The sequence below is a fragment of the Rhopalosiphum padi genome, chromosome 4 (assembly GCF_020882245.1).
Source record: "Rhopalosiphum padi isolate XX-2018 chromosome 4, ASM2088224v1, whole genome shotgun sequence".
In the NCBI taxonomy this organism is placed as follows: domain Eukaryota; kingdom Metazoa; phylum Arthropoda; class Insecta; order Hemiptera; family Aphididae; genus Rhopalosiphum; species Rhopalosiphum padi.
The window spans coordinates 25,095,158-25,121,607 of NC_083600.1; the positions used below are offsets into that span (position 1 = coordinate 25,095,158).

Genomic DNA, 26,450 nt, shown 5'->3' on the forward strand with positions numbered 1-26,450 from the left:
TAATTTATTAGTGTCACACTGAAAGTCCCAAATCCCGTGTATAGGCGAATTAAAGGTCCATCAGTCTGTACTAAAAAGGAATAGTTAAAACTTCTCAAAGGCACCATAAAATAATTTCTTAATTTATTTAATTCAGTAAATTGTGTTTATCATAAAATAATATGTAGATTATACGTAAAATTGCAAGTATACTTTCATGAACAAAATAAACTTACAAAGATTTTAAGCCTAACCTTTTTTTCAAGATTATAATTTATAACCGACGATGACGTGGGAACAGCTGTCGCATTACTTCTGTGAAGACTAACCTAACCTATAGCTACAGGGAAATCATACCTCCGGGAATACTAGCATTTTTTTTGTCAATTTTTACTTTTTTGGACCGTTTATTAAAAACACGTGCAAATGTAAAATACAACTTGTATTTTATTCATAATCAGCCAATTTTAGTTTTAGTGACACGGATAGAAAGCCAGACCTAAACAAATTCTGACGTTTAAACAATATAAAAATTGCAAATTTGTATTGCGTACGCGTCCAATGAAAAAGGTGACCATAAGCTATCATACATTTGTCACTTAATTCATTATAATGATATTTTATTTCAAATGGAATTTACTGTATTTATTAATATGTTGTTCCAAAAACGAGTCAAATTCAGATATTGATTCTTTATTCTTATTACATAGGAAAATTAACATTTTGTATTAGCTTATTATAATATTTGGCGTTGGCCCGTTGTCACATATCGTGGATATTTTCACACATCGTAAAAATGTAAAATAATATATACTTGTTAAATTCAGATACAGGTTTTTCAAGGAGTGTGACTTACTATAAATACATATATAATAATATATAAATATGTACGACTACGGTTTATTTAAAACACTTAAGAGGATGTCTAGGTAGTAGGTGGGTACCCGCATTTGTTTTGCAATATCTGGTATCCATATTTTATAATATTAACTACATTCTTATCTAATTTAAATTATTATTAATTATAATAAGTTAATGTCATAGGCGCAATTTCAATAAAAAAAAACTGAGGGTGCTTAATCTCTTCATTTTCAGGCATAGCGTTGAATAGCTACTAATTTTAATAGTATAAAAAAAATATTTGAGGGTGCTACTTTTAAAATTGGGGGTGCTAATACCCACTAAGTGTCCCCCTATTTGCGCCTATGATTAATGCTTTGAATAAAATTACCAAATATTTTAATTCTTAACGCAATATAAAATTATTTAACAATTTGTACATTTTTTTCCTTAAAATGCATGTATAATAGTAAAAAACAATTTATCAAATAGTATGAATTTAACTAGAAAAACATTTTTATTTATATTAATTGTTTTTCACAACTATTATTACCTATCAATATTCTAGCAATAATATAAGCATTTAAGGTTTTATTACTTATATAATTGGTGGCATAAATTTTAATATATATTTTTTCATTTCTGCAGGTTTATTAATGCAAATGTGTAATAGACTGATCTCTGATTATAGTATACCATCAACCATCATCATCTTGGATATTTTGAAATTCACTATTAACTGTAAATAATGCAATCTATATTACATAGAATTTAAGAAAAGAATAAATACAGAAAACTTTTGTATTTTAGGTTTATTGTTCTTTATTTTGTACAGTTGTATTAATATAATGTGTAGCTATATATCTTAGAAAAGCTAGGCATGTTTGTTATGTTTTCGTATGGTATGCTTTCTAAGTAAGCCACTAGACACAAATGCCAACTCGCACAGGCCACACTCATAAGGCCTTTCACCAGTATGTAGTCTCACATGTTCAGTCAGCACATGCGATTGATTAAAAGCAAATCCACAAAATTTGCAAACATATGGCCGGTATCCTGTATGTGTTCTCATGTGAACCGTCCGGTTGGCCGAACATGTGAACGTATCACCACAAACATTGCATGCAAACGGCTTTTGCCCAGTATGTATTCTATAGTGCACAGTTAGAGTAGACATTTTTCTAAATGCTAATCCACAAATATTGCACACGTGTGGCCGAATTACGTCTGATACTGGTTGCACTTCATTTTCAGTAAGTTTGTGTCTTTTGTTGTGTTCGTTCAAGCTACTAGCATTTTTAAAAGGTTTATTGCACATTTGGCAAACATAAGAACCAACTTTGTCACCAATACTATGAACCATGGTTTTATTATTTTCATTCATAGCTGCAGTAGTAATACGAAAAAAATTCCCACTTACAACTGTATTGTTGACAGTAAATTTGTTGCCAATAGTATTGGTCACACATTTCTTTCTTTCCAGCAATGCCTTGCTTTCTATTCGGCTCGCCTTCTGTAAATTATTCGTTTCAAATTGTAAGACAATACATTAACTGCATTTTAATACCCTTTATGATTTTATACAGACTTGTGAGTCTCTTGAATAATTCGTATTTGAAGCTTCTAATGATTGATTTTGCAAATGAACTACTGCAGTTTTACGTGTATTGCTCATGGTAGTAGTCAAGTTACTCGTTTCTGCTTTTGGTGACGTAATTTTTTTTTGAGCCATCTAGAAATTATTTGTTTAAAATTATTAATAATATATTTCATAAACATAACAGGTGTTACACAGACTTGGATGTTACTTGAATTCTTCGCGTTTGAAACTTTTGATGATTGATAGCACAATAACTTGATCATCGCATTGGACATAACTTTGTTGTTGGTGGTAATAGTAGCTGTTGTATATCGTTTACGTCCCTTCCCTTTTTTTGGCAATGACATTTTTACTTGGTTTGCTATCTAAAAATTATTCCATTTAAAGTTGTTACACATAATATTACATAAACCTAAAATCAATATACATCGATATTTTACAGACTTGAGTGATACTTGTATTAAACTAATTTGAATAGTTTAATAATTTATGTGGTAGGATATAAAAATCATAGACCACAGTTATAAACTTTTTTAAAATTATAGTTCATTTCAAAATTAAGTACCTGTTAAAATATTTACTATGAATAGTAAGTGACAAGTGTTCACTATAAGTAGCATAAGCTGATGGTACCAAGATTAGTCCAAGAATGGCAAAAACAAACTGTTTAGTGTTTACTGTTATAATGTTATTGATATAAAATTAAATGAAATCTATAACAATAGTACAAACTTAAAAAAGACAATATATGTCATGATATAATTATTTTCTTATAGTTAGTAGTTAGTTATATCCACGGACTAGTCCGTTGTTATATCTTAGTTCATATCATAATAATACACAGAACTGTGCTGGTACTGTCTCAAGCACTCGGCAAGTTGTCATGAAAATAATAAAAATCATGTTTCCACTTTCTGTGGATCACGGTTTTAACATTAACACAGAACAATACATACAATTTGACAGCACTATGATTTGTGATAATCAATATACTTATTCTAAAACTAAATGACTTAATACTTAAATTGTGTTTGGCAGTAAGTTGTATTAAGTAAAGTTTACAGTACTATCTTATCTATAGTATTTGTTTACACTACTTCGCGATAAGTGATAAATATTAACTGATAACGTGAGATATAATTTTCTGAAGAAGATTTTGCGCTAAATTTCTGAATCTTGCGGTTACTATAAAAAAAAATATGTACTATACACAATAATGTTACCATTATATACTTTTTTATTCCAAGGATTAAAATCTAATCTATAATTCGAGGCTTATGTAAAAATACTATTTATAATCAATGGTAATACCACGATCATCTTCTAAGACCGTGTCTAATACATAGACCTTATATTATTAAGCAACTTTTAATACCTGTAACTTTAAAACTAAGCCAGATAGCACAATTCTGACTTTACTAAAAATTTTTCATCTAAAACTATACATTAAAAAAATATTAAAAAAGCTGATTTTCAGCTAATTTAAAAAAGGATTTATTATGAATTTTTAAAATGGTGTTTGTCAATGGTTACGTGTAAAAACTTCAAAAGTAAGTATGTTAGGTAAGTTTTGATTTCACCGATCTATTTAACGTTAAAAACCACACATGTAGAAAAAAAAATTTTAAACATTCAATTCTAAGTATTTAAAAAAAAAAAAATGCACGTAACGAAAAAATGAAGTTTTTGAAGATTTTCATCAATAATTTCAAAACGAAGTTTGAACGGTCCTTTTTTTTAAATTCTTATTAAGCAACCTAAAATACACATTTTGGAAAAAATAAATTTTAAAAATCGATAGGTTGCTAAACTAGAATTATGCCATAATGGCATAATGATATTCGATACCACTGCAAAATGAATATGACTTGCTTTTAAAAATTAATTAAAAAATTGAAACATTCGATACAGAGTGCAGACACACATCTTTATTAGGTAGCCAAATTTAAAGTTTTATTCTATATATCTTATTTTCTATAATTTTATAAAGTTCAATTCAAACTACTCAAATTCAATAATTTCTAAAAATGTATTCATATTTTGAGTTGTGGTCAGTGGCTTAGCTATAAGGAGGCATGGGTGAATTATTTATTGATGATGTTTTAATTATGGTTATACTGTTATAGCTTAATTCCTTGAGATATTTTGTGGTGTAATTTTTAAATACCCCCCCCCCTAAATTGAGCTCCAGCTACGTTACTGGTTGTGGTGATCTTGCTCTAGGTTTGTAATATTATAAAATTAAAATACATATTATATTTTTCTATGGCATCTCACTAGATAAACTTGTAGGAAGGGAAAACTCTTTAACTAAACCTTACTAACCTTGGTCAGTTATATATCAAACATATCTATAGTTACAAATAAATCATTTTGAATTTGATTACCTACCCTCAATAGAAAACGTAGATAATGGTAACACCAACAATCAAATCTCATTCTAGATCATTTTTCTTTTTAAACTATTACACTATTGCAGTATTGCTTACTTTATTGTTAAAATGTTTTTTTTTTGACTGTAAAAGTATAAGTCAAGTGAACACAAAATGTGTTACATATTTCTATTTCCAAAATGTATTAACCTCTGGAACGAATAGATACAAATTGTTTTAAAAAACAATGATAAAATTACTTATAGCCGAACCTAATTATTTTTGTTTCCTTGTATATAGTTGTATCGGTTCTTTTCTCATTTTCTCTAGGAACACTTTAATTGGGCTAAATAATAAATATCCTTCCATAGTTCTGTATAATACTATGCTGTGTGATATAATATGTATTAAATCATTTAAATCAATATAAATATATAATATTATTTTATTGATTTCACCCATTCCTATAACTTGGTTTGAGGTCTATTTCACTGAGTGATGAACTGATGAGTGTCGAGTGATATCTATATATATACATAATAAATATGTTATATTAATTTATTTTTATAATTAAATAATATAAAAATATCAATATTGTATAAATATTATTATAATAATGACAACATTCTGGTAATCTCACGATTTTATTGAAGATTTTGTTCGCGATCAATTTAGTATCGTTGCCCTGCAAACCATATTTTCCCAACGCAAGTAACGCGATCAATATATCGACGAAATTTAACCCCTTCCGGCCGACCGCACGCTGGCACCCATCCGTTTTTTGTCGAGCACGCGCCTAAATTATTTAAATACGCCGCGCGTCATAATATGCATGTAGGCGGGTTAGAGTGTAACGTACATTGCCTACATTGCGCCTGTTTGTAGTTAGAATTTTCATCGCGTTTTTATTTAAAATATTGGTCGTAACTCGTAGGAAAGTTTAGGTATAAATATTATGTACTATTAATTTATATTATATATACTATTATATACTTGATATTATTATAAAATATTTACAATACAAGTACCCTTCGACTACCTGTTGCCTGTTGGCTGTTAATTATTGTACAGTAAAATCTGACGATGGATCATGAATGGATAGCTGACGAGTTGACCAAAATTAATTAAGAGATTAAGACATAGGTTATAGGTAGTATCTAAAACGGATGCGGTGATCAGTTATATTGCATATTACATGGTATGAGTAATAAATAAATAACCTTTATAACTATTAAACTATATAACTGCAGTAGCAGCTAGTACTATGAAGGTAAGTGTTTTCCGACAAAATAATCTTTTATTATACGTAGTTTGGAAAAACAAATGAAAATTAATTATAAACTAAATTAACTACATAATATATTAGGAGAATATATTATTAATGTTAAATATGTGAATATAATACTATATAATATGTTAGGTGATTTTTTTATGTACGTAATATTTAAGTCAATCACAAAATCACAATGTGGTTGTTTAGTAGTCAGTGCCCGTTTCGGTGAGCGACTGGAAATTTGGAACACGTGCGCGAGAGAGCAGCGAGTAGCGACCGAATGATTCATATAATTTTTATTTTTATTAATTATTATATAAAAAATTACAGAGAAAAATATAATTCGAGAACAAATTTAAATTAACGCCTTTTACGATTAACTGTAAATCATTGTATTATTTATTAATTATTATTATTATTGACAATTTAATGGAAATATAAAGAGATTTGCCCATAGACGTAAACTTGGGAGGGCAAGGGGGCCATTGCACCCCTACAATAAATTAGGAGTAAGTAATGTAATAATAATCAATTATATACTGATATATGTAACTATATATATTTTGTCCTCCCCCTAGGTCCTAATAAATGTCCAAGTTACGCTCATGGATTTGCCCAAATGGTATTTGAAGTCGCCAAAATTAAACCACCTGTATGACGAACAGTAAAAATAAAAATGTAAAATAATTACCATTTAACCAAATTATTCAATTGTAAAATATGTGCAACTACATACAGGACCGTATTAGCGCATAGGCACTGTGCCTATAGGGTCAACGATATTCGAGAATATTATGTATTAATCTGGGCCTGGTCACATATAATTAAGTAATAATAATTAATGAAAACTGTAATTTCTAATCATAAAGGATATTTAAAAAAATACAGTATGTTTATGATATTATATAACATCATATCAACTATACATTGTTGTCCGTTTTCTATAATCGACTAAGCGTGAAAAATTAAGAATATCGGTAGTATTATAATAATTGAATAATAGGTATCATGTGTGTATATTAATGCACATGTTTTTTTTATCTACATTTGGTACAAAAATGAATAAAATAGATAACGAATGTGTTCTGGGCGTTCTGGCGGATATTAACATTTTCTATTTAGCCTTTAGTGTTAGGGGGTTATCGGAGACGGACCTGTCTAATGTTTTTGTGTCGTATTATATTTTCACATAAATCGAGTGTAGTCGGTCTAACTATATAATATTATTATAGTTACTACCAATACAACAAATGTTTAAAAATTTTACGACTGCTGTCCGCGTGCGTGCATAAATAATAATATCCTTGTCTGGATCACTAGAAATAGAGGTGTAGTGCAGCGCGTAGGTAACCAGATAACGCAGTGCCGCACTAGTACGACCAGGTCACGCTTACACCACGCGTACCTATATATTTATTATTTATTTATATGGTACGTCATAAATATTATATCATTATTATTTTTTCGAATTGTTCGTATGCAAAAATATATGTCACTGTGAAACATTGTGTTTAGACGCATTTGTGCGATATTGCAGGGATTATTGTTTATAATATATATAAGGCGTGTGTAACCGTACTGATGTACATACTTTCTCGTCGACTATACTTGTACCTAAATGGAGAATAATTTAAAATTAACAATGTATATAACATATTATTTAAAAAAAAAAAACATTTATTTTCTCGTACAAGTCACTAACAAACTATAATATTATAAAGTAATAATATTTTGAAATAGGTATATTTTATTAAAATGAATAAAAAAAACGTCATCGAGTCCAACGACGTTAGCTCTACATTATAGATAATGTACGAAATACGAATAATGCGCATTTGTCGTTCGCCATGTGCTCATATTATATATATTAATGTATACTCGTTTTGTTTTTGATTCGATAAAAGAAATTTCGCCGGTACAATTAATAACGATACTTTTTTACGAACACCGATCTACTTTACATATTAAATCGAACGCGAACTGGAAATCAATCTGACTCACGGAATTATAAATACCAGCAACACTATAATATAGTCCATAGTCCTGTAATTCTGTACAATACAAAACAATTTGTTGATTAGCCAACAACAAATTTATTCTATCAAAAGATTTTACATCCAACATCGTCCATTTAGTTTTAGTATCTGGGCTTAAACCTTTTTATACATTAACGGCTTAACACTTATAACGGTAATAACACTAATAACCCTGTCTATGAGATTTTACTTAATTTGATTTTAGTGTAGACTACCTGAGTGGCTGAGTACCTACTAGAGTATAAAAATATATAATATATATTATATAGTTATGTAGACTATACGTCGATTTTCCATATTATAATGATGAAGCCGTTATATACAAAAACTGTTATATATATAATATGTTATATGTAAATAATATTATAATATTATAACACATGTCACATATTATCTCTTAAAAAAATAGTTATACATTATAATTTAAATATTTTTATTGTTATTATTTTGAATTTATTATAATTGTATTAAATTGCAATAAATATTGATAAATTATAAATATTGTTTCTTTAAAAATTTTATAATTTGATAGTTTAGAGGTTCCATCTTGTACACACACATCTAAACATTCTAAACATCTTGTAACATAAATTTATAATATTTTGCTGTAAGAATGTTATGTAAACTTACTTGTTCTACCTAAGTGGACTCTTTAGCAGTTCATCATCCTAATTTGAGGGGGGAGTGATCCTGTAGGGATTTGGTTGATTCCTTTTAATACTTATGGCGTATGAAAATATATTAAGGTTCTCGTGAAGATGTTGGAAACAATTATTTTTATATAGGTGTGTCAAGGTATTATTATATTTGTCTCCTTTTCTCTCTATTAAGGTTTCGTAAAAATTACTACTACATCTTTGTCGATGTGTTTTCTTTCATACCTTTAATACTAAGTTTCATAAGTCAGACTTCATGATCATAATATTTATAAATCAAAGATGATCAAAAGTCTAACAATTTATTTCAAATTTGCAATGAAGTAGGTATACTGTTTAATACTGTATCAATTTATCAAAACATCATTACGTTTTATCTGACAAGTCAACGAGTGAAACTTAATAAAATACTAAAATGTAACTTTATCGATCGTCGATAATTCCAATACGCATCATTCGTGTGGGATTTGGGTGGGGAGGGTCAACAAGGTATAATAAAGTTCAAAGTCTGAAAAATGACTAAATACACAACATTATCGCTTGTAAAATTCGAAGCCAGAGTCCTAGAGACATCGATATAATATGTATACACACACACATAAATTATGATGTACCTATAAAGCGTTTATCGCAGGTAGTCAATAATGTGAATATGTGATGCCCGTAAGAGACGGGCAGTATAGAAATCCAAGCCCAAAGTGATATTTTTGGCGGTGTAAAAAAAAAAGAAACCATTGGCGATGTCGCCCAAAAGGAGAAGGGTTGTAGCGTGTAGGCCGTAGGGTATTATGTTGATGAAATATACAGGTATTTTCCCTCCAATGTAGCGCGACGAGACTACGGGCAGTCCTGGGTATTGGGTAATAAAAATTATTAAAGTCTGTGCGTGTCACTAGAGAATTTTCTGGGAAATAGTGGTTGAGTGGTAGTGTACATTAAGAGGGGACGTCTCGAAAGGTGACCTGATAGCGAGCTTGGCTAGAAAATACTATTATTTAATAATATTGTATAAAATACATTACACATATTACAAGACGGTTTAAAATTTATTTTTCATTTTTAATGTTCTGAGTCTGTATACGCATCTTTCTAATTATAGGTACTTTTGTTTTGAGTGGGCCTCTCCCGTTGTCCACCAGTTTTGGTAAAGTAATCTATGTCAGGACTCAGGATATCCAGTGTATTTATCTACAACTCATTTCCCATAATATATATAAGCAAGAACTCTCGCACGCACTTTGTGTTAATACGCACAACAAGCGTCTTGCAGTCGAACGAACACACACACCACACTAACGTATTGATTTTTGTCTTTTTTTTTTTCATAGTCCCAAAATTTGTCCGAGACCGACCATACACGCGTCGCATTATTTTGGTTATTAATTCTATTTCGCCCATACACATGATTTTAGACAATTCGTACAATAAATTGTAATATAATTATTTGACGAGTACGGAGTAACGCATAAGTATAATATGACATACACATTACACACACACACACACACACGTGTGATGAGACCTCGAGGGTGTGCTAGTGGACGGTGTGACCCATTGAACGATTTGAACGTACCACCCCCATCACCACAACGTATTGGCTACCACTACAATACTATTATGCTATAACATTATACATGTGCGTATTATATATATGCTACAATTGCAACAACAATACTACCGTCCCCTCTACAATGTCGTCCCATGCGGCGGCGGCTGTACGATTTTCATGTTTACACTCGTCGTTGGGCGCCAAATCTGGCAACGCAGCCCGTTGCCGCGCTGCCATTCCGTTGCGGCGGCGGACAACACAAAAAGGTTTTATCACAATAATAATAATATATTATACGTATATACACATAAATCCGGTGCGCGCGTGCGAGTGCGCGCGAGTTTTCTACTTCTGTGCGCGCACGCGCCCTGCGACGAGTTGGTGTACGTGCCAGGTGTGTGTGTGTGTGTGTGCATGTGAACGGGTGTGTGTGTGTGTGCGCGCTCGAGTCGTGTTTTTGTTGCGGAGTCGTCGTCGCGGAGGATCAGCAGCGTTGTCGTCGTCACTCGTCTGCAGTCGCCGTGTGGTGTGTGGCAGAACGTAATTTTGGGGAAAAAAAATTATTAACATTCACACGCGCGTCACCCGCACTAGACTGTAGTTCTCGCCGCGTTGTGCGAAAACCGACTATTAGTAAATAACTATCTAATCTATTAATTTGTACGATACTCAGATATATACACACACACAACAAGATAAACAAATCGTTAAACGTTTATTCGAAAAATACGCTCGTGGTATAGATTCTTTACAATATCAGGTTGTACGAAATTAAATGTGATATTTATGTAACGATATTATAGGCAGGTAGAGGCGATATAATAATATTTCGATTGCATCGGACTCGGACCGCTGTTGTTAGGATAAGAAGAAGAAGAAGAAGAATAACCGAGAGTAAATAGACGAGATACACTCGTGTACGGGGGACACGAAACACGATGCGCGTTTACCACTACCATAGCAATTGCAACAGCGGTACCAGCACGTCTAGCAGCAGCATAAGCAGCACGGCGGTGGTCGCATCGGACGCCTCCCGGACCGTCGTCGTTGTCGCTGCCGCCGCCGCCGACGACGCCGCCGCACGTTTGTCCGAATCGCACTAACCCAAGAGGTATAAATATAAATTATTATGATTCTACTACATCGCCGCATACGATGTATTCAATTATTACATTATAGTTAACCGTGCGCGCGATTTTCGGTCGTCTCTCGCGTTGTGTACGTCGACGTGTGGTCGAGTGCTCTCTGCGCAGGGCTCGAGATCGTGTAGCACCGCACGTGGACGGAACGACGGCTTGTGGGGGTCTTCAGATTCTCGACAACAAATCACTAAATAAACCGCACGCATCGCGAATTAACTTACCTACTCGACTATTAAAGCTCTATACTGTATACTAGTGGCAGTTCATTAGAGATTAAAGTGATTTTTCACTATACATTTTTGTTTGGTTATCCTTCTTTTTTTTTTTAGCAATTTGTAATCCTAGTCCAGTGATTGTAGTAGTAGATAGGGCTGTTAATACGTCTCGTTAAGGGGAAACAATATACATATTATATTATATACTTGTAAAACTGTAAAAGTATTTATTTGCTAATCTAGCGCTCTGTCACAATTGCTTGTTTAGTTAAATGACCATGCTGGACGACTAGGTAGTAATCCTATCGCAGTATCATGTCTTCGAATGGGTCGGATGCAAAGAAACGCAAACTGCTGAACAATGAAGAAGCTATTCTTGAGTCGAGTACTAAAAAGTATGTAGCTCATTATATTATTTGTTTTATGCAGCTTCTGAAATCAAATGTTTTACTGGTTGTGCGTGTTTGATTCAATCTGTATTATAATTAAATATTATGTATCATTTGATCACAAAAAATTATATTATTTATTTAAATACTGTGTTTAAATGATACCCTGTAGAACAATACTTATATCAAATAAATTTGTTTTTATATGGACTATTAAAAAATGTTTATAAGTTATAACTTATCACTAACATTAATCAAATGTTCTTTATTTTCAATACCATCTATAATTATGTTCTTACTAGATAATATGTGTCTTAAAAAATATAAAAGATATTTTTCCTATACATTGAATATTTTTATAATATAAAATGTTAAAGTATATACAATTTTCTTTTATACAATAGTCATGATTTTCTAAATAGCTATAGCACTAGTGTGATATATAGATTTGTTATAGATGACTATAACACTTTTGTGTTCACTTTTACTTATATCAATTAAATATTTTTATAGTTCATTAAATATTTAACAGTTATTCCAAACCTTATAACAAAACTGTATGAATTATTGTAGAATCAAGGTACAAGCACAGCGTAAATTTGCCCAAAATGCTGTGATACCCACCAGCACTGCACAAAAACCTATTCAGACTCCAGTAGTGCCTAATAATGTGACAAAACCACCAATTAAGCGGCCAAATACTGAAGACTTCCTTACCTTCCTTTGTTTTAGAGGTAATTTAATTGTATTTAAAATTTTAATTTTTACAACTTATTATCGATTATTTTGACTAGGTACAAGTTTATTACCTCCACGACTAGATTTCTTCAATAAACCTCAACGCTCTCTATCGGCACAAGAGATTGCTGCTGGAAAAGTATTTAAATTATAATTTTTCTATTAAGCTATTATCTATCTATCTATTATGATTATTCATAGCATGTAATTATGTACTAACTTTTATTTTGTTTTGTATTTATAGAAAAGAAGAAAAAGCACTCCTATACTGCCAGTAACTAATGCAAATAATCCATATAATGTAAATAGTGTAAATAATGAATCAATTGAACGAAAAAACATTAGTCAGTTATCACAGACCAAATTTCCATTATCTAAACTAGGACAGAAAGGTAAAGTGTACATCATTTTTATAGTCTTAAACATTTTTACACAGCTAACTTTGTTATTTAGTTATGGGTCGAAAGTTGGTAAGATCCAGTTCAAGATATACTGTTAGACAAGAAGCTCTCACATTACGTCAATTAGCTCTTCGTCATGTTCCAAAATTAAAAAAATCCACCTCAAAAGTTATTAAGTAAGAAAATTTTTCCATTGATAAATTATTTAATATGTATTAAACTGATTGTTTTGTCTTATTGTATTTAGACCTTTAGTAAAAGAAAATAATAAAAAAAAAACTGAGAAAAATGGAAAACAAGTATCATTAGACGGTAAGCAAATACAAAAGTTGAAAGGCCGTATAACTCGATCAAATTCTTTACCAAGTATATTTTGTCCTGCGGTTAATCAACTTCGAGGTAAATAATTTGATTAATGTACTGTTGTTCATATAACTTACTTCAACAAATATTTAAATATTTTAGATGATAAAGGTAAATGGTGTAAAGGGAGTTCTAGTAAACCTTCTTCAAAAGCATCTGATGACTCAAAAGATGTTGAAGAAGAAAGACCATCGAGAAAAAAGACTGCATCAAACAATTTAGATCATAGAAGTAATAGTCTGGGTAACATGAAACGAAAGACTAGTATTGTTAAATGTAAAGTGGCAAATAAAAATAACAGAAAAACTAGAAGTTTAGCGAGTAAATCTAAGAGCAGCGACCGAGATAATTATGTTGTTCCTGATAAGAAGGTTGATAAGACTTTGAAGACTGTATCCAAGAGTAACAAAGCAAATAGTTTAATTGAAACAAAACCAACAGTAGACGTGAAAAGAAGAACATCTTCAGTGGATAATATGAAAACAACTCGTGAGAGTAAAGACATAATTAAGTATGTCTGATGTGTTATAGTTTATAAGAAATATTTAAAAAAAATATTTCTGATTCACATTTAAAAAAAAAAAAAAAATTGTTTGTATTTTATTTTAAATAATTATTGTTATAGTTCAACTCGTTCAAGGCCCCCTAGAAGAACTAAAGAAGCTGCTACTTTATTTATGGAAATGTTACGAAAAGATATGCGGTGCCCTGATGAGCAAGAAGAAGATGATACATCATCTGTTGAGAGTTTTCCTGATCTTCCCAATACACGAATAAATGGTAAGTTGTTATATTTACCCTGTTTCTAAATAAATTTACTTTTATCATGTTCAACTTTCCTTAAAGTGATAATTTTATAACTTTGGTAAATTGTCATGATTATATAGACATAACCATCATTCATAGGTTAGGCATCTTTGTTTTGCTATTAATTTAAGTCTGAGAATTGAGAATACATAGAATATGATTCTAAACTAAAGAAGCTATAATTTTACATGATGTCATCCTAGTGTGAATAGTTGATTATATTTTTATTTTTTTATTAATTCACACTTATTTACAATTTAAGTATATATAAAATTAGTATATCAATATGTATGTTGTTATAAACTTATAAATATAATAATCATTCTATTTTATAATTTAAATATATTATTCTTATTAAAAAAATCATTACTTAATTCAATTAACTAAAATTATTAGATATTATTAATAAAGTTCCTTTATTTATTAATTAGGTTCAATTTCATAAATTAAACATATTAAGATATAAAAAATAAGTTTGTTAGTTTTTGATAGTAAATGTGTAGATAAAGATTTTTAAATTTTACTTCTATATTTCAATAGAAACACAAAGTATATGTCTTGTGCCTATTTATCTGTATGCAAACATTATGTTTAATAGTCAATTATGTGTTACTTGGATATAATAGAGTTAATTGTAAGTGTTTTTTCATATGTATTCAGTTCATACTGCTTGCAGTAATGTTATAAATCAAAATTCTTAAAAATATTAATACAATTAAATTTATATATTTTTCAGAACAACGCGAACGTGAGTTGAAAGTGTTTTCCAAGCAAAACAAAATGGAAAAACATCAAGAAGAACATAAATTATCTGAAAAAAGAGATGATAAACCATTGTCTGATAGTAAAAAGACAAAATTAATTGACAAGAAGAAAGTAGAAAAGTTGAAAAAAAAGTTTGAGGAGAATAATACTCTGGAAAAGAAAAAGACAAAAGAAGTTATAGAGTCAATTAACTTTACTGAAAACAGTGGAGCTGTGTCATTTAAAAGGAATCTGAGGCCTCGACGCTCTTCTACCATGTTAGATGATTATATTATGACTGATTCGGATGAGGACGATATAAAATGTGAATCCCTTGTTGAGGTGACAAAATGCGAAGCTCCTAAATCGTCGAATAAAGTGACAATTGTGGCAGGAAACTCAAAATCTCAAAAGTGTAAGCTAAGTACTGACGAATCTGTTAAAAAAAATCTTAAAATTAATAAGACTGACTTAAAACCGAAAAAAGATTTGAATAAAGATTCTGAAGTTAAAAAAAGTCTTTCTGAAACTAAGTCAAAAAGTATTTTATTAAAACGTGACAAAGAGCTAGAAATCAAGAATAATAAAAATGGTACCGTCGATAAAAAAAATGAAAAATCGTCAAAAAATAAGACTGAAATTTTAGTAATTACTAAAGAGCCAAAAACTACCGGCAGTGGTTCAAAAAATGCCGGAAAAAAAGTGCCACTTCCTAAGCAGCAGTCAACAAAAAATGAAAACGCTTTGAGCAAGAAAAAATCCAATTTAGATCTGTACAATAATAATGATAAAAAAAAACGATCTACATCATCGTCTTCGTCGTCTTCCATGTTTAGCGGTATTACTAGTCAAACGAAAGAAGAGCTTTTGGAACGTATGGCCGAAAATTTTGATGCCATATCTACCGCTTGCGAGGGTGCCGATAAAGCAATGCTGTCAAACATAGCGGATAGCATCAACAGTGCAACTATGAAAAAAAATGTACAAAGCAATGCGAAGGAAAAACGTGTAGATAGCGGTATGGTAGAAAAAAATATGCAGAGTGGTAGTATTGTCGCGGAAAAAAAAATAGCCAACGAAGTGAATTCAGTAAAGAACAAACAAGAGTTAGAAAAAGTTTCAAAAACGGAAAACTTAGTTGCAGTTCCAAAAGAAGAAAATGTCCTCGTGACCACTGATAAAGTAGAAAACGTGATTATGGTTGTCGACAAGGTAGAGAAAACGGAGTCTGTGGTAGTGCCATTGAATAAAGTAGAAAAAGTAGAAAATATGGTGTTCCAGACCATAGCTAAAGACTTATTCTTGGGGCAGCAAAAAGAGATCAAGATCACCATACCCGAATACTTCACCGGTAAAAACTTCCAGTTGGATAACAGGTTTAAACAAGACGATGGGCTTTCAGTGTTATCTGAAATTTGTAGCGCCCTGCCCAGATTTAATGAACCTTTTGTGTCTAGTAGTCAGTTGTTAAACAAGATGCCAACAGCCAGTGACAGCAGTTTTGTGAAGTATGTTCCGCCAACCATCAGTGAAGACGAAAAGCCTCCGGTACCGACATTGACGCCGCCGTCGTTTGAAAGCCGCACCGTCAAAATCGTAAATTTGGCGCGTGGCAGCAGCTCGTCCGGGACAAACGACAAAAATGATTTGGCTGCGTCTTGGAAACAAGCGTTCAAAAACGTCAAATTGCCGAAAAATGGAATCGCCTCTGCCGCCGTTTCGGTCGGTAACAACTTGATTGCTTGGACGAAAAAGAAACAAAACGACAATCAAACCCCACCATCAAAGACATACGGTGATGGTATAGATGATGGCACAAAAGAAATAGTTTCTAATAGTAATTTGATGAAAAACACTCTTCAATCGTCATCACTGATAAATGGTACTACGGAAAAGAAATCTGAACCTTCATATAAATGCCAAAAGACTTGTTGCGGCGAAACAAAAACCATGGAAATTTTGGACAGCAAAAAGACGATGTCAACAACAGCCACCAACAATGCGTCCTATCTGGCCAAAACGACCATACTAAACAGTACGAAGTACGATTTGAAATTTGAAAAACGTTCATCATCGGCTACAATAGCGACTACTGCAGCGCCCATCAGCGTCGAAAAACAACAACAAATCCGCAAAGACATCGTAGGTGACGTTTCGTCTTCGGATGATCAGAGTCCGGAGAAGAAGATATTCCACCAGCGGCGGCTGTCTACCACCCAGTCGTGTAGCGGAAATAGTTCCGACGCTTTTTCACCCGATAACGAGACGAGTGTTTATGCTTTCCAGCCCGATTTGCCGGTTGCCAGCACTCCTTTTCGTCGGAACAAACCACAATCGCCTGCCAAGTCCAGGACGGTTTCGCCCAACACGTCAATCGCTGTAAGTATAAAATACTAGTAAAAATAAAACCCGAATACGTTTTGTTGTATAGAAGATGTTAAATATACATCTTCATTGATTAGTTGTGTAATATATGTATTACATTTTAATTCAATGATAAATCATGTTTACAATTAAAAACGATTCTATGTGGAGACAGATCGTCAGGTTATGTATTTCATAGGATATTTTATTATATATTTATGTTACTTCTAGAGTAATATTTAGTTGGTCATACTATTTTTTGCTAAAATAATGTTTATATCATATTATTTAATTTATTAATACTAATTCTTATATTCACTTATAAGTCAATACTCAAATGTACCATTACAGAATGGTGTGATCTATAGGTTCATGGCGCATGTAAATGGTTTAAAACTAATCTAAATATTTTGAACAGATAATTACTTTTAAAAAGTAATAATAATAATAATATACATAAAAATGAAGATTCTAACGCCCATAAAAATTATTTTTTGAATTACAACCAAATAAATAAAATGTTATTTTTTCGTGTACACTTAGGTTTATTCAATCTTATCAAAAATTAAATTAGAAATGTCTAAAAAAATTATTACTGTATTATTTGCTATAAGAATTTGCGACAAATCTATTATTACATTTTCAGTTTTTCACTCACAAAAATTTTACTCTATAAATCAAAAAAGTTGAGAATTTCTAGTATCTATATATTCTATGTATAAAAAAGCCTATTTTTTTTTTATTATTTTAAGTTAATGCTAGTACGAATATTTAATGAAAATTTCGCGAGTGAATACTTTTGCATTACAAAAAAAAATTCATCCTAACGACCTTTCAAAAGTACCACATGGATGCAGTTTGTTATAAGAAACCACCTTTGAAGTTGTAGGTTTGAACAATCTATATTCTATAAAACGTGTACACAGGCACTAAAATAATAAAAAGCATATTATAAAATCAATACATAAATTTCCTCGTTCAGAATTTTTAATAAATGTGGTGGTAGGAAAGTAAAAATTAAAATTATTTACCATTTTGTTATAGGTGAGTATTGAAAATGATTCTATGGAAGAAAAATCCCATCAGTCCACCGTGTCATCAACGACAACGGATGTTGATAGCGAGGAAGGACGGCTTTTTTACATTCCATTACCTGCCGGTGTTCGGGCACAGCCGATGATTCAAGGCGTCACTGTAAAGCTGGGGACGGAAGGACCACAGAAAAAATTGGTGATGAGCGCTAAGCTAGTAACCAAACCCCCTGCTTCTACGATACCAGTCAGGTGTGTAGAGAGCTATGCAGAAATCGTCCATAAAAAATATATTTTGATTAGTTATGCTTAATTATTATTGTCAATAATCCTATTCCAAATTGTATTATTATTTTTTGTTAGTTATAATCTTTAATTTATCTGCACACAGTTCCATATCGCCAAAACCTGAGCGGAAAATCAAACCGCTGTGCACTACCAAAATTACCAACAGCACTACCCCCGTTGGCACTGTGCAACCAACTACTAGAACTGTTCAGCCCCCTAAATGTACCCCCTCGACTTCAAAACAAGCGTTACCATTATTGCCACAGCCGCAAATCCCGGAAACGAAAGACGATAAGAAACGGTTACAACAAATCACTACAACTACTAATTCTACTACTACTGCCATTACTTCTGCTAAGGAATCGAAAAAATCGTCGTCCGTATCCGCCACTAACAACAAGAAACAAAAAAAGTAGGTCACATTAGAGGGGGGTGCATAGTTATAATTTTATGTATATAGTATAAAATACTAGTGTGCTAATCTGTTTTAAATTTTAAGGACTGAAAAACAAGTTAACAATAAGAGGAAGTCCAGCGAAAAAGTAGCTTTGAAGAAGAAATCGTCTAAAGAATATTCCGACATGTTAGATGCGCCGACGTTTTATCCATCCGAAGAAGACTTTAAGGATCCTTTAGAATATTTTGAAATAATCAAACCCGTTGCTCAAAAATACGGCATATGCAGAGTCGTGCCGCCACCTAGTTTTAAGGTCAGTATACCTATATACCTATTATTTAGTATAATATAATGCTGTATTGCTGTTTTAACGTAAATGTATACTCGTGCTTAGCCAAAAACATTTAAAAGTTTGTATGTTATAAACTTTAAATAATTGATAATAAATGTTAATTGGAGTAATTTAATTTAAAAATTATGTCTATTTATCTCTCTGCCATCGCGATTTTATAAGAAACACGAAAACAAATATGTAGTAAGTGGGTATCTGCAGTACATTATAGTACAGTACACATAGTGTCGAGGGGTCACTGTTGTGGATATGTAAAATTTAAATTCAATGATACATTATTGTATAGAAAAACGCAGATAAAAACGATTCTGAGCGGAGACGGTTTGTATCAGTCTATTATATTAGTATATTACCAAATATATTTCATATGTTTTTTTTGAGGTATAAGTCATTTATTTACTTCAGTTTTACGGTAGTCGGAAGGTTAAAATAATTTTTTTCAAAAATTGCATTTATTATATTATTAGTATTTACTATTTAATTATAATACATACGTATTTATACCAAATGATTTTATTGTTATTAATTTTTGAGTTAAATAGGTTTATAATATAAATACAATTATATTTTATAATAAACAAAAATTGTTATACGTATAGGAAAATTCATATTAATATAATGTACGTCCAAATTTTTAAATCTCTATAAAAAATAATTTTGTTCGTATATTTTATAAATATTTTAGTTCCAGTACCTATCAAATATTTATAAGGATTATCTAATATATAAAAATCTCATATCACAATGGGCAATGTATGTCGCCAAACTCCTCCGAAACGGCTTGGCCGATTTTGATGAAATTTTGTGTGTATATTCAGTAGGTCTAAAACAGTGATGTAAAATATATTTCATACTCCTAGGTGCCCCTAAAGGGTGGCTTTCAACAAATATTTTTTAATATTTAAGAGGACGTTATATCCGCATGCGTTGTCTCTGTCTTATTAATGTAGATCATAGCAAATTTGCGTTCATCAGAACACATTTTGTGATGTTAGCTTTAATATTAGTCAATTTACCTATTATCAAACTTAAAGATAATAATATTATCTAGGGAATCTCATAGGATTTTATTGATATTTTAATTTTTAAACGAATTACGAGCATTTTAAAGTTTTAATATTTTACATAACTATAACTCACTTAAAAATTAAGATATCAATAAAAGCCTATGAGATGGCCAAGATAATATTATTACCTTTAAGTTTGATAATAGGTAAATTTACTCTAATATTAAAGCTAACATCACAAAATCTGTTCTGCTGAATGCAAATACGCTATGATTAGTAAGAGAGACTACACATGCGGATATAATGTCCTCTTTTCGTGTAAATTGTATACCTATAACTTATAAGTGATATATTGATAATTCATAAATTAAAGTAATATATTTATATTATTATTATTTTTATTATTTATAATCCCAGTTACATCGTTTGTTACATTAAATTTAGGTAATATTAAAAATAAATAGATACCTACTAATACGAAAATACTTAACTAATATATTTAAAAACTTGGTGTTCTCGATGCATTCCGAAACTACTCAACCGATTTTGATGAAACTATGATCAATGTGTGTAATTTTATCTCCGTCATAAGATATGATAGTTTTTATCCCGGTTAATGACCTCTTTATTATGTTTAGGGCTGTGCGATTATTTAATCAATTATTCGAATAATAGATTACTTTTAACGAATGATACATAATCGGTTAATCGATTGAAATAGTGCAACTCTAGGCGGAACAGTTATGTAAAATTGATATGTCAAAGATATCATCTATACATAAAATCAGAAAACAAAAAATATTTTTTATCCTTACTGACTAAATGTCAACATTGTTAGCATTATAGACAACCAAAATTAACACGGGTGCATTTTGTACTGGCGACAAAGTGCACGGGGAGTCGGGGACAGCTAGTTATATTATATTTTCAAACCTTAGCTATAAAAATGAAAGATTTTATATATTTTTACTTCAAAATACTTGTAGTTTGTAGTTTTCGTGATTTTAAGACATTTTGTAAAAATTTTAACTTTTTTTTAGTTTAAGTAACAACCTAAAGTGATTAAATATTATAATTATTATCATTACGAATATTTTGCTGCTGTAATAATTATACTAAATCAATAAAAAAAAAATGTTTTAACACAGCCGGAATGTAAAGTCAGCGACGACATGCGTTTCACGGCATACAACCAATATGTGCATAAGATGATGAACCGTTGGGGCCCAAACGTCCGCGAAATGATAGCCATGAAAAAGTATCTGGAAACGCAGTCAATAGTCTTGTCCAACCCTCCGCTAATTGGTGGCATGGAACTGGATTTACCCAAGCTGTACCACACGGTACAGGAGCTTGGCGGACTTAAAGAAGTGATCGAGCTGGATAAGTGGTGTCGTGTTGCCGACTTGATGAAGATCCCGAAAAGTGCTCAAGACCGCGTCACTAAACTCGACGACATTTACTGCAAATATCTATTGCCTTACGACACACTCTCACACGGTAAATCTATTATCAAGATTCACTCAAAATGGCTGGTTGATTGTATTTTCTAAAACAATGGTTTTATTCAATTTCCTTAGATGAGCGTCAAAAATTGATCGCAGAGGTGGATAAAGAGTGGAAACAGATTTGCAAAAAAGGCGATACTGATGATGAGCTGTATGAAGACGTCAACGATTGTATAGCAAAGGTATAATAAATTGATTAGATATAAGTAAACTTTGAAAATCACAGAGTTCTGCCCCCCCCCCCACACACACATCATAACTCACACCAGCTATTTTTGTGTCATTCTCTATTCTGTTTTACTGTTTATCTATCTCTTCTTCGACTTTCCTCTCGCTTTCTTTTCTTTTTACATTCATTTTCATAGTTACCCATAGTATCTAAAGTCACCCTTCTCATAATCTAAACCACAATAATCTGAAATATAATACGAAATAATATTCATGATTAACATATAAAATATATTTAAATTATTTTTATAATTTTTTTGGTTCACTATTCTTGTGTAAAGGGTCGAAGTATCGCATTGAGCGCTTATTACCGGGTTGCGCGCAACACTGTCGCCATGTGGTTTAAAGAACAGCAGCAACAACAACCGTCAGGCAGCCACTCGTCGTCTACGTCAGCAGCTACGGCGGCGGTGGTCCGGGCTGAAGACGTTGAGTCGCTTTACTGGAAAAATGTGCAGGATAGGAAGAACCACATTTGCGTGCTGTCCGGGTCAATCGACTCTGGCGCAGAGGGCTACGGATTCCCGACGACCAAGACAGCCACTTTCACCAAACACCCGTGGAATCTCAAGGTTCTCACCAACAATCCAGTGTCAGTGCTCAAGTCCCTGGGCCCAGTGATGGGCATGACTGTACCCACCATACACATGGGCATGGTATTTTCGGCATGCTGTTGGTACAAGGACCCACATGGACTACCATGGATTGAGTACCTGCATACTGGTGCTGACAAAGTGTGGTATGGTGTGCCATCTGATCAAAGTGACCGGTTTCGGGCAGCCATGAAGCGCCTGCTACCGCGGGCTGTAGCAGAAGGCCAGAACCATCACTCATGGCTAGCTGCGGACAGTGGTATGGTGCCACCTAGTCGTTTGCTGGAGCATGGCGTCACCCTTACCCGAACAGTGCAAAATCCGGGTCAGTTCCTCATTGTCATGCCGCGCGCTTACACGTGCAATGTGTCCACTGGTTATGTTATATCTGAGAGCGTGTACTTCACACAGCCTGGTTGGCTTGACGGTGCCGAGAAGATTTTCCAGGTATACGTTCTGTTAATTTTGTTTATTTTGCCGCCAATACATTTTTGTGATTTAAATCATATTCAGAAACAATTGTACCAAGTTGATTTGATCACTGATAATAATAATAATTTTTGCTCCAATCCAGCAACTTAACTGATTGATATTCTATGGTTTCAGGACTTGCAGAAAAATTGTGAACCAGCCGCCTTTTCGTTTGAAAAGCTTCTGATAAACATGTCCACAGATTCACGTACACCTCAAAACATACTAAAACAAGTGAGTCAGATTTTGTACAGGACTATATTAAATTATTTATGGTTTCATGTTGTGACCTAGTGTTATAATAAGTTTTTGTTTTTAACTCTATTTGTTTCCGTGTCTAACAGCTGCTAAATATGTTGAGCAACATGAGAGATTGTGAAGTGGCGCTTCGAAGTCAGCTGGTAGAGGATTTAGGCCTAAAGGCTTCTGAACGCATTCGGCCCACAACATCCAAATCAAACGAGAATAACGATGATTATGAGTGTGATGTGTGTCATTCAATTCTTTACATATCAATGGTAATATAAACTGCAATATTATTATTATTATCATACAATTAAATATTTTTATATTTTCTAAAACTATGAATATATTTTTGTTTATTACAAATGTTAATTTTGATAATAATATACAATTATATTCATATTAAAATTATTAAATAACTTTTCTAATTATTTTTTGAAATGTTTTATGTTTATAATCATACTGAATAAAGCAATTGTAGATAATTTATATTTAATATTATCAAGATACTTAGATACTGTTCATTATACTTTAAAGCTATACTAAAAAAACCCAAAAATCCTTACTTGACTCCCTATTTTGGCCAATAGATTTAACTATAACAGCAGTTCTTAAACTGTAGTCCACAGCCACTTGGGGGTTCAACAATACTCGTGTCAAAGATTTGCCTGAGTCAATTCTTTTTTAGAACAATATTAAATTATTTATGGTTCCGGTTTAAACACATAACATGAGATATTTAGTAACAAAGAAAGGTATAAAAGGAGGAAGGGTTTGCGATTTCTAAAAATCTTTCATTGGGGGTCCATGTTTTACATGAGAACTACTGAACTATAAAAAAACAGTTATCAGAAAAAATCAATTTTTGATTATCAAGTTTATATTATAAGTTTTTTATAGTTTATTATTAAAAATGCTTATTTGTTTGTTTGTATAGGTGAACAATTCACACGAAGACTGTGACTATTGTCTGAGACATGGCATTGAGATTTTATCGAAAAAACACAACCAACTCAAGTATTGCAAGTTTCTATATACCTTTGACGAGGTAAAGAACAATTGAGAAACCTTTCTTTCTAAAGATATTGATAATTTCATAAAACCTTATAACACACTTTAAAATAATCGCCTTTTTATATAACTTAGCTAGAATCTAAAAAAAAGAAAAAAGTTATTTCAATTGTTTTCATGTTATTATATTTTGTGTGGTATTTATTAATTATTAAATTATAAATATTATAAAGTGTATATACACAGAGTGTAACAGGACTATTTAACAATTATAGTAAAATTTGTAATGGAAGTTTGTCAAATAGTCTTGTTACACCTTATATATATATTATATCACATAAAATAACTATAGCTTATATAATCAATACGATCAAAAACCAAATATTTTAGGAACATATTGTTAATCATATTGTGTTTGGTATTGCTCATTTTCATTGACAAAACCAAATTACTTTAAAAATATATTTTTTGAATATTTCATAACAAAAATTGTTATATATGTCAATATAGCATATAAGTAACATAATATAACAGTAATGCTAATCTTTGCGTTTGCCTATTAATCCATTGAGTTGGGTGGTTGAAGTGCATAGGTAAACAGGATTAAGAAAAAAAATATAATATGATTATAATATTTATAGTATTATCTATACACTATTGCAAAATTTGTTTATCAGTATATGGCCCATGTTGGTGGGTAGTAATATAGTATTATAGATAAGATTTAGTTCACAAAATAAACTTTTTGAAACTTTATCACCTCTGTAACATAATGAATTTTAATATAAGTAGAATAAAAAAAATACATTGCACTACTTCATTTTAAATATGATATGTTTTTAATTTTTTTTTCAGACTGATTTGGATATGATATTAGTGAAACTTCGCGAAAGGATTGATTCAAAAAAAAAGAAGACATCTACTAAAAGTTGATGATGCAGTTGGACTATACTTATGTATATTTGAAATAACAAGCAAACTAAAAAAAAAATACAAACAATTGAATAAAACTAAAATATCTCATAGCTCTTTTTCTAATGACATTTTATCAAATTATGTCACCGTTGAGTGTGTTCGATCATATTATTATACTCTTCCTAGAGAGTAAATTTCAAGACTTAATTTTTATTTTTTTATTTTCTCATATGTTCCAACATTTTGTGATTTAATTTTTTTTATTATTATTATTTATTATTACAATATTATTTTAATTTTTTACATTTGTACAAAAATTGTGTTCATGTGGTCTCAGAAATTTGTTAATTATCAGTTTAGCAAATTTTTGTACTTAATAGATTTAATAATAGTATTTTATCAAACTTATGTGTTGTGTGCTCGAATAGTTTTATTTGTGTACAATTGTGTTGTAAAAGAAATGTTGACTGGTTACTCTTAAAAATCAATTATGTCTGAAGAGTCTAGTAAAAAACAAAAACAAAATAATAATAAATGCAATTAGTATTATTGAAAATTAAACCGTTTGTCTTGTCATCCTTAGTTAAATTACAATTTTCTCCATTAAAGAATCTCACTTTAAAAGTCTTCAGTTTTACTTCTTTCCTCTCATCTTCTGATGTCTTAAATTTTGTCTTACTTTCTTATTAGCTAAAAGATTTATTGACATTTTGTCCAATTCTATACCTTCATCTGCTGATATCCATCATTCTGACTACTTTTTTTTAAATTTATTAAATCTCAATGAAGAATGCATCATCTTTATGCTGTGTCAAACCAGTATGTATATTTTTCTATAATTATAACTATATTAGATTTTTATGTTTTGACATATAACTGAGAGTATGCACCTCTAATTGGATAAGTGTTCTCAACGATTAATTTTCTTATGATCTGAT

The 26,450-nt window shown here is 31.2% G+C and overlaps 2 protein-coding genes across 5 annotated transcripts; one reads left to right on the forward strand and one right to left on the reverse strand.

Moving 5' to 3' along the window:
• Positions 1 to 1,616: 1,616 nt before the first annotated feature.
• LOC132929572 (zinc finger protein 26-like) lies at positions 1,617 to 10,557 on the reverse strand. 3 transcript variants are annotated; one of them, XM_060995016.1, is made up of 4 exons: positions 10,435 to 10,557; positions 2,617 to 2,784; positions 2,408 to 2,551; positions 1,617 to 2,332 (listed from the first exon to the last, which is right to left on the reverse strand). In XM_060995016.1, exons 1-4 carry the CDS (start codon positions 10,540 to 10,542, stop codon positions 1,694 to 1,696), a joined length of 1,059 nt encoding a protein of 352 aa, XP_060850999.1. In that variant the 5' UTR covers positions 10,543 to 10,557; the 3' UTR covers positions 1,617 to 1,693. The 3 variants fall into 3 exon arrangements, with proteins under 3 accessions (XP_060850999.1, XP_060851000.1, XP_060851001.1); XM_060995017.1 differs by lacking the exon at positions 10,435 to 10,557 and adding an exon at positions 2,985 to 3,484; XM_060995018.1 differs by lacking the exon at positions 10,435 to 10,557 and adding an exon at positions 3,376 to 3,468.
• A 191-nt stretch (positions 10,558 to 10,748) lies between these two features.
• On the forward strand, positions 10,749 to 26,073 carry LOC132929571 (uncharacterized). 2 transcript variants are annotated; one of them, XM_060995014.1, is made up of 21 exons: positions 10,749 to 11,042; positions 11,109 to 11,416; positions 11,931 to 12,057; positions 12,625 to 12,785; positions 12,846 to 12,928; positions 13,034 to 13,181; positions 13,243 to 13,366; positions 13,438 to 13,589; positions 13,656 to 14,064; positions 14,179 to 14,333; positions 15,097 to 17,483; positions 18,513 to 18,751; positions 18,891 to 19,199; positions 19,287 to 19,497; positions 21,692 to 22,043; positions 22,124 to 22,233; positions 22,561 to 23,319; positions 23,479 to 23,577; positions 23,688 to 23,861; positions 24,524 to 24,634; positions 25,453 to 26,073. In XM_060995014.1, exons 3-21 carry the CDS (start codon positions 11,978 to 11,980, stop codon positions 25,528 to 25,530), a joined length of 6,141 nt encoding a protein of 2,046 aa, XP_060850997.1. In that variant the 5' UTR covers positions 10,749 to 11,042; positions 11,109 to 11,416; positions 11,931 to 11,977; the 3' UTR covers positions 25,531 to 26,073. The 2 variants fall into 2 exon arrangements, with proteins under 2 accessions (XP_060850997.1, XP_060850998.1); XM_060995015.1 differs by having other exon boundaries at positions 10,749 to 11,416.
• The last annotated feature ends 377 nt before the right edge of the window (positions 26,074 to 26,450 follow it).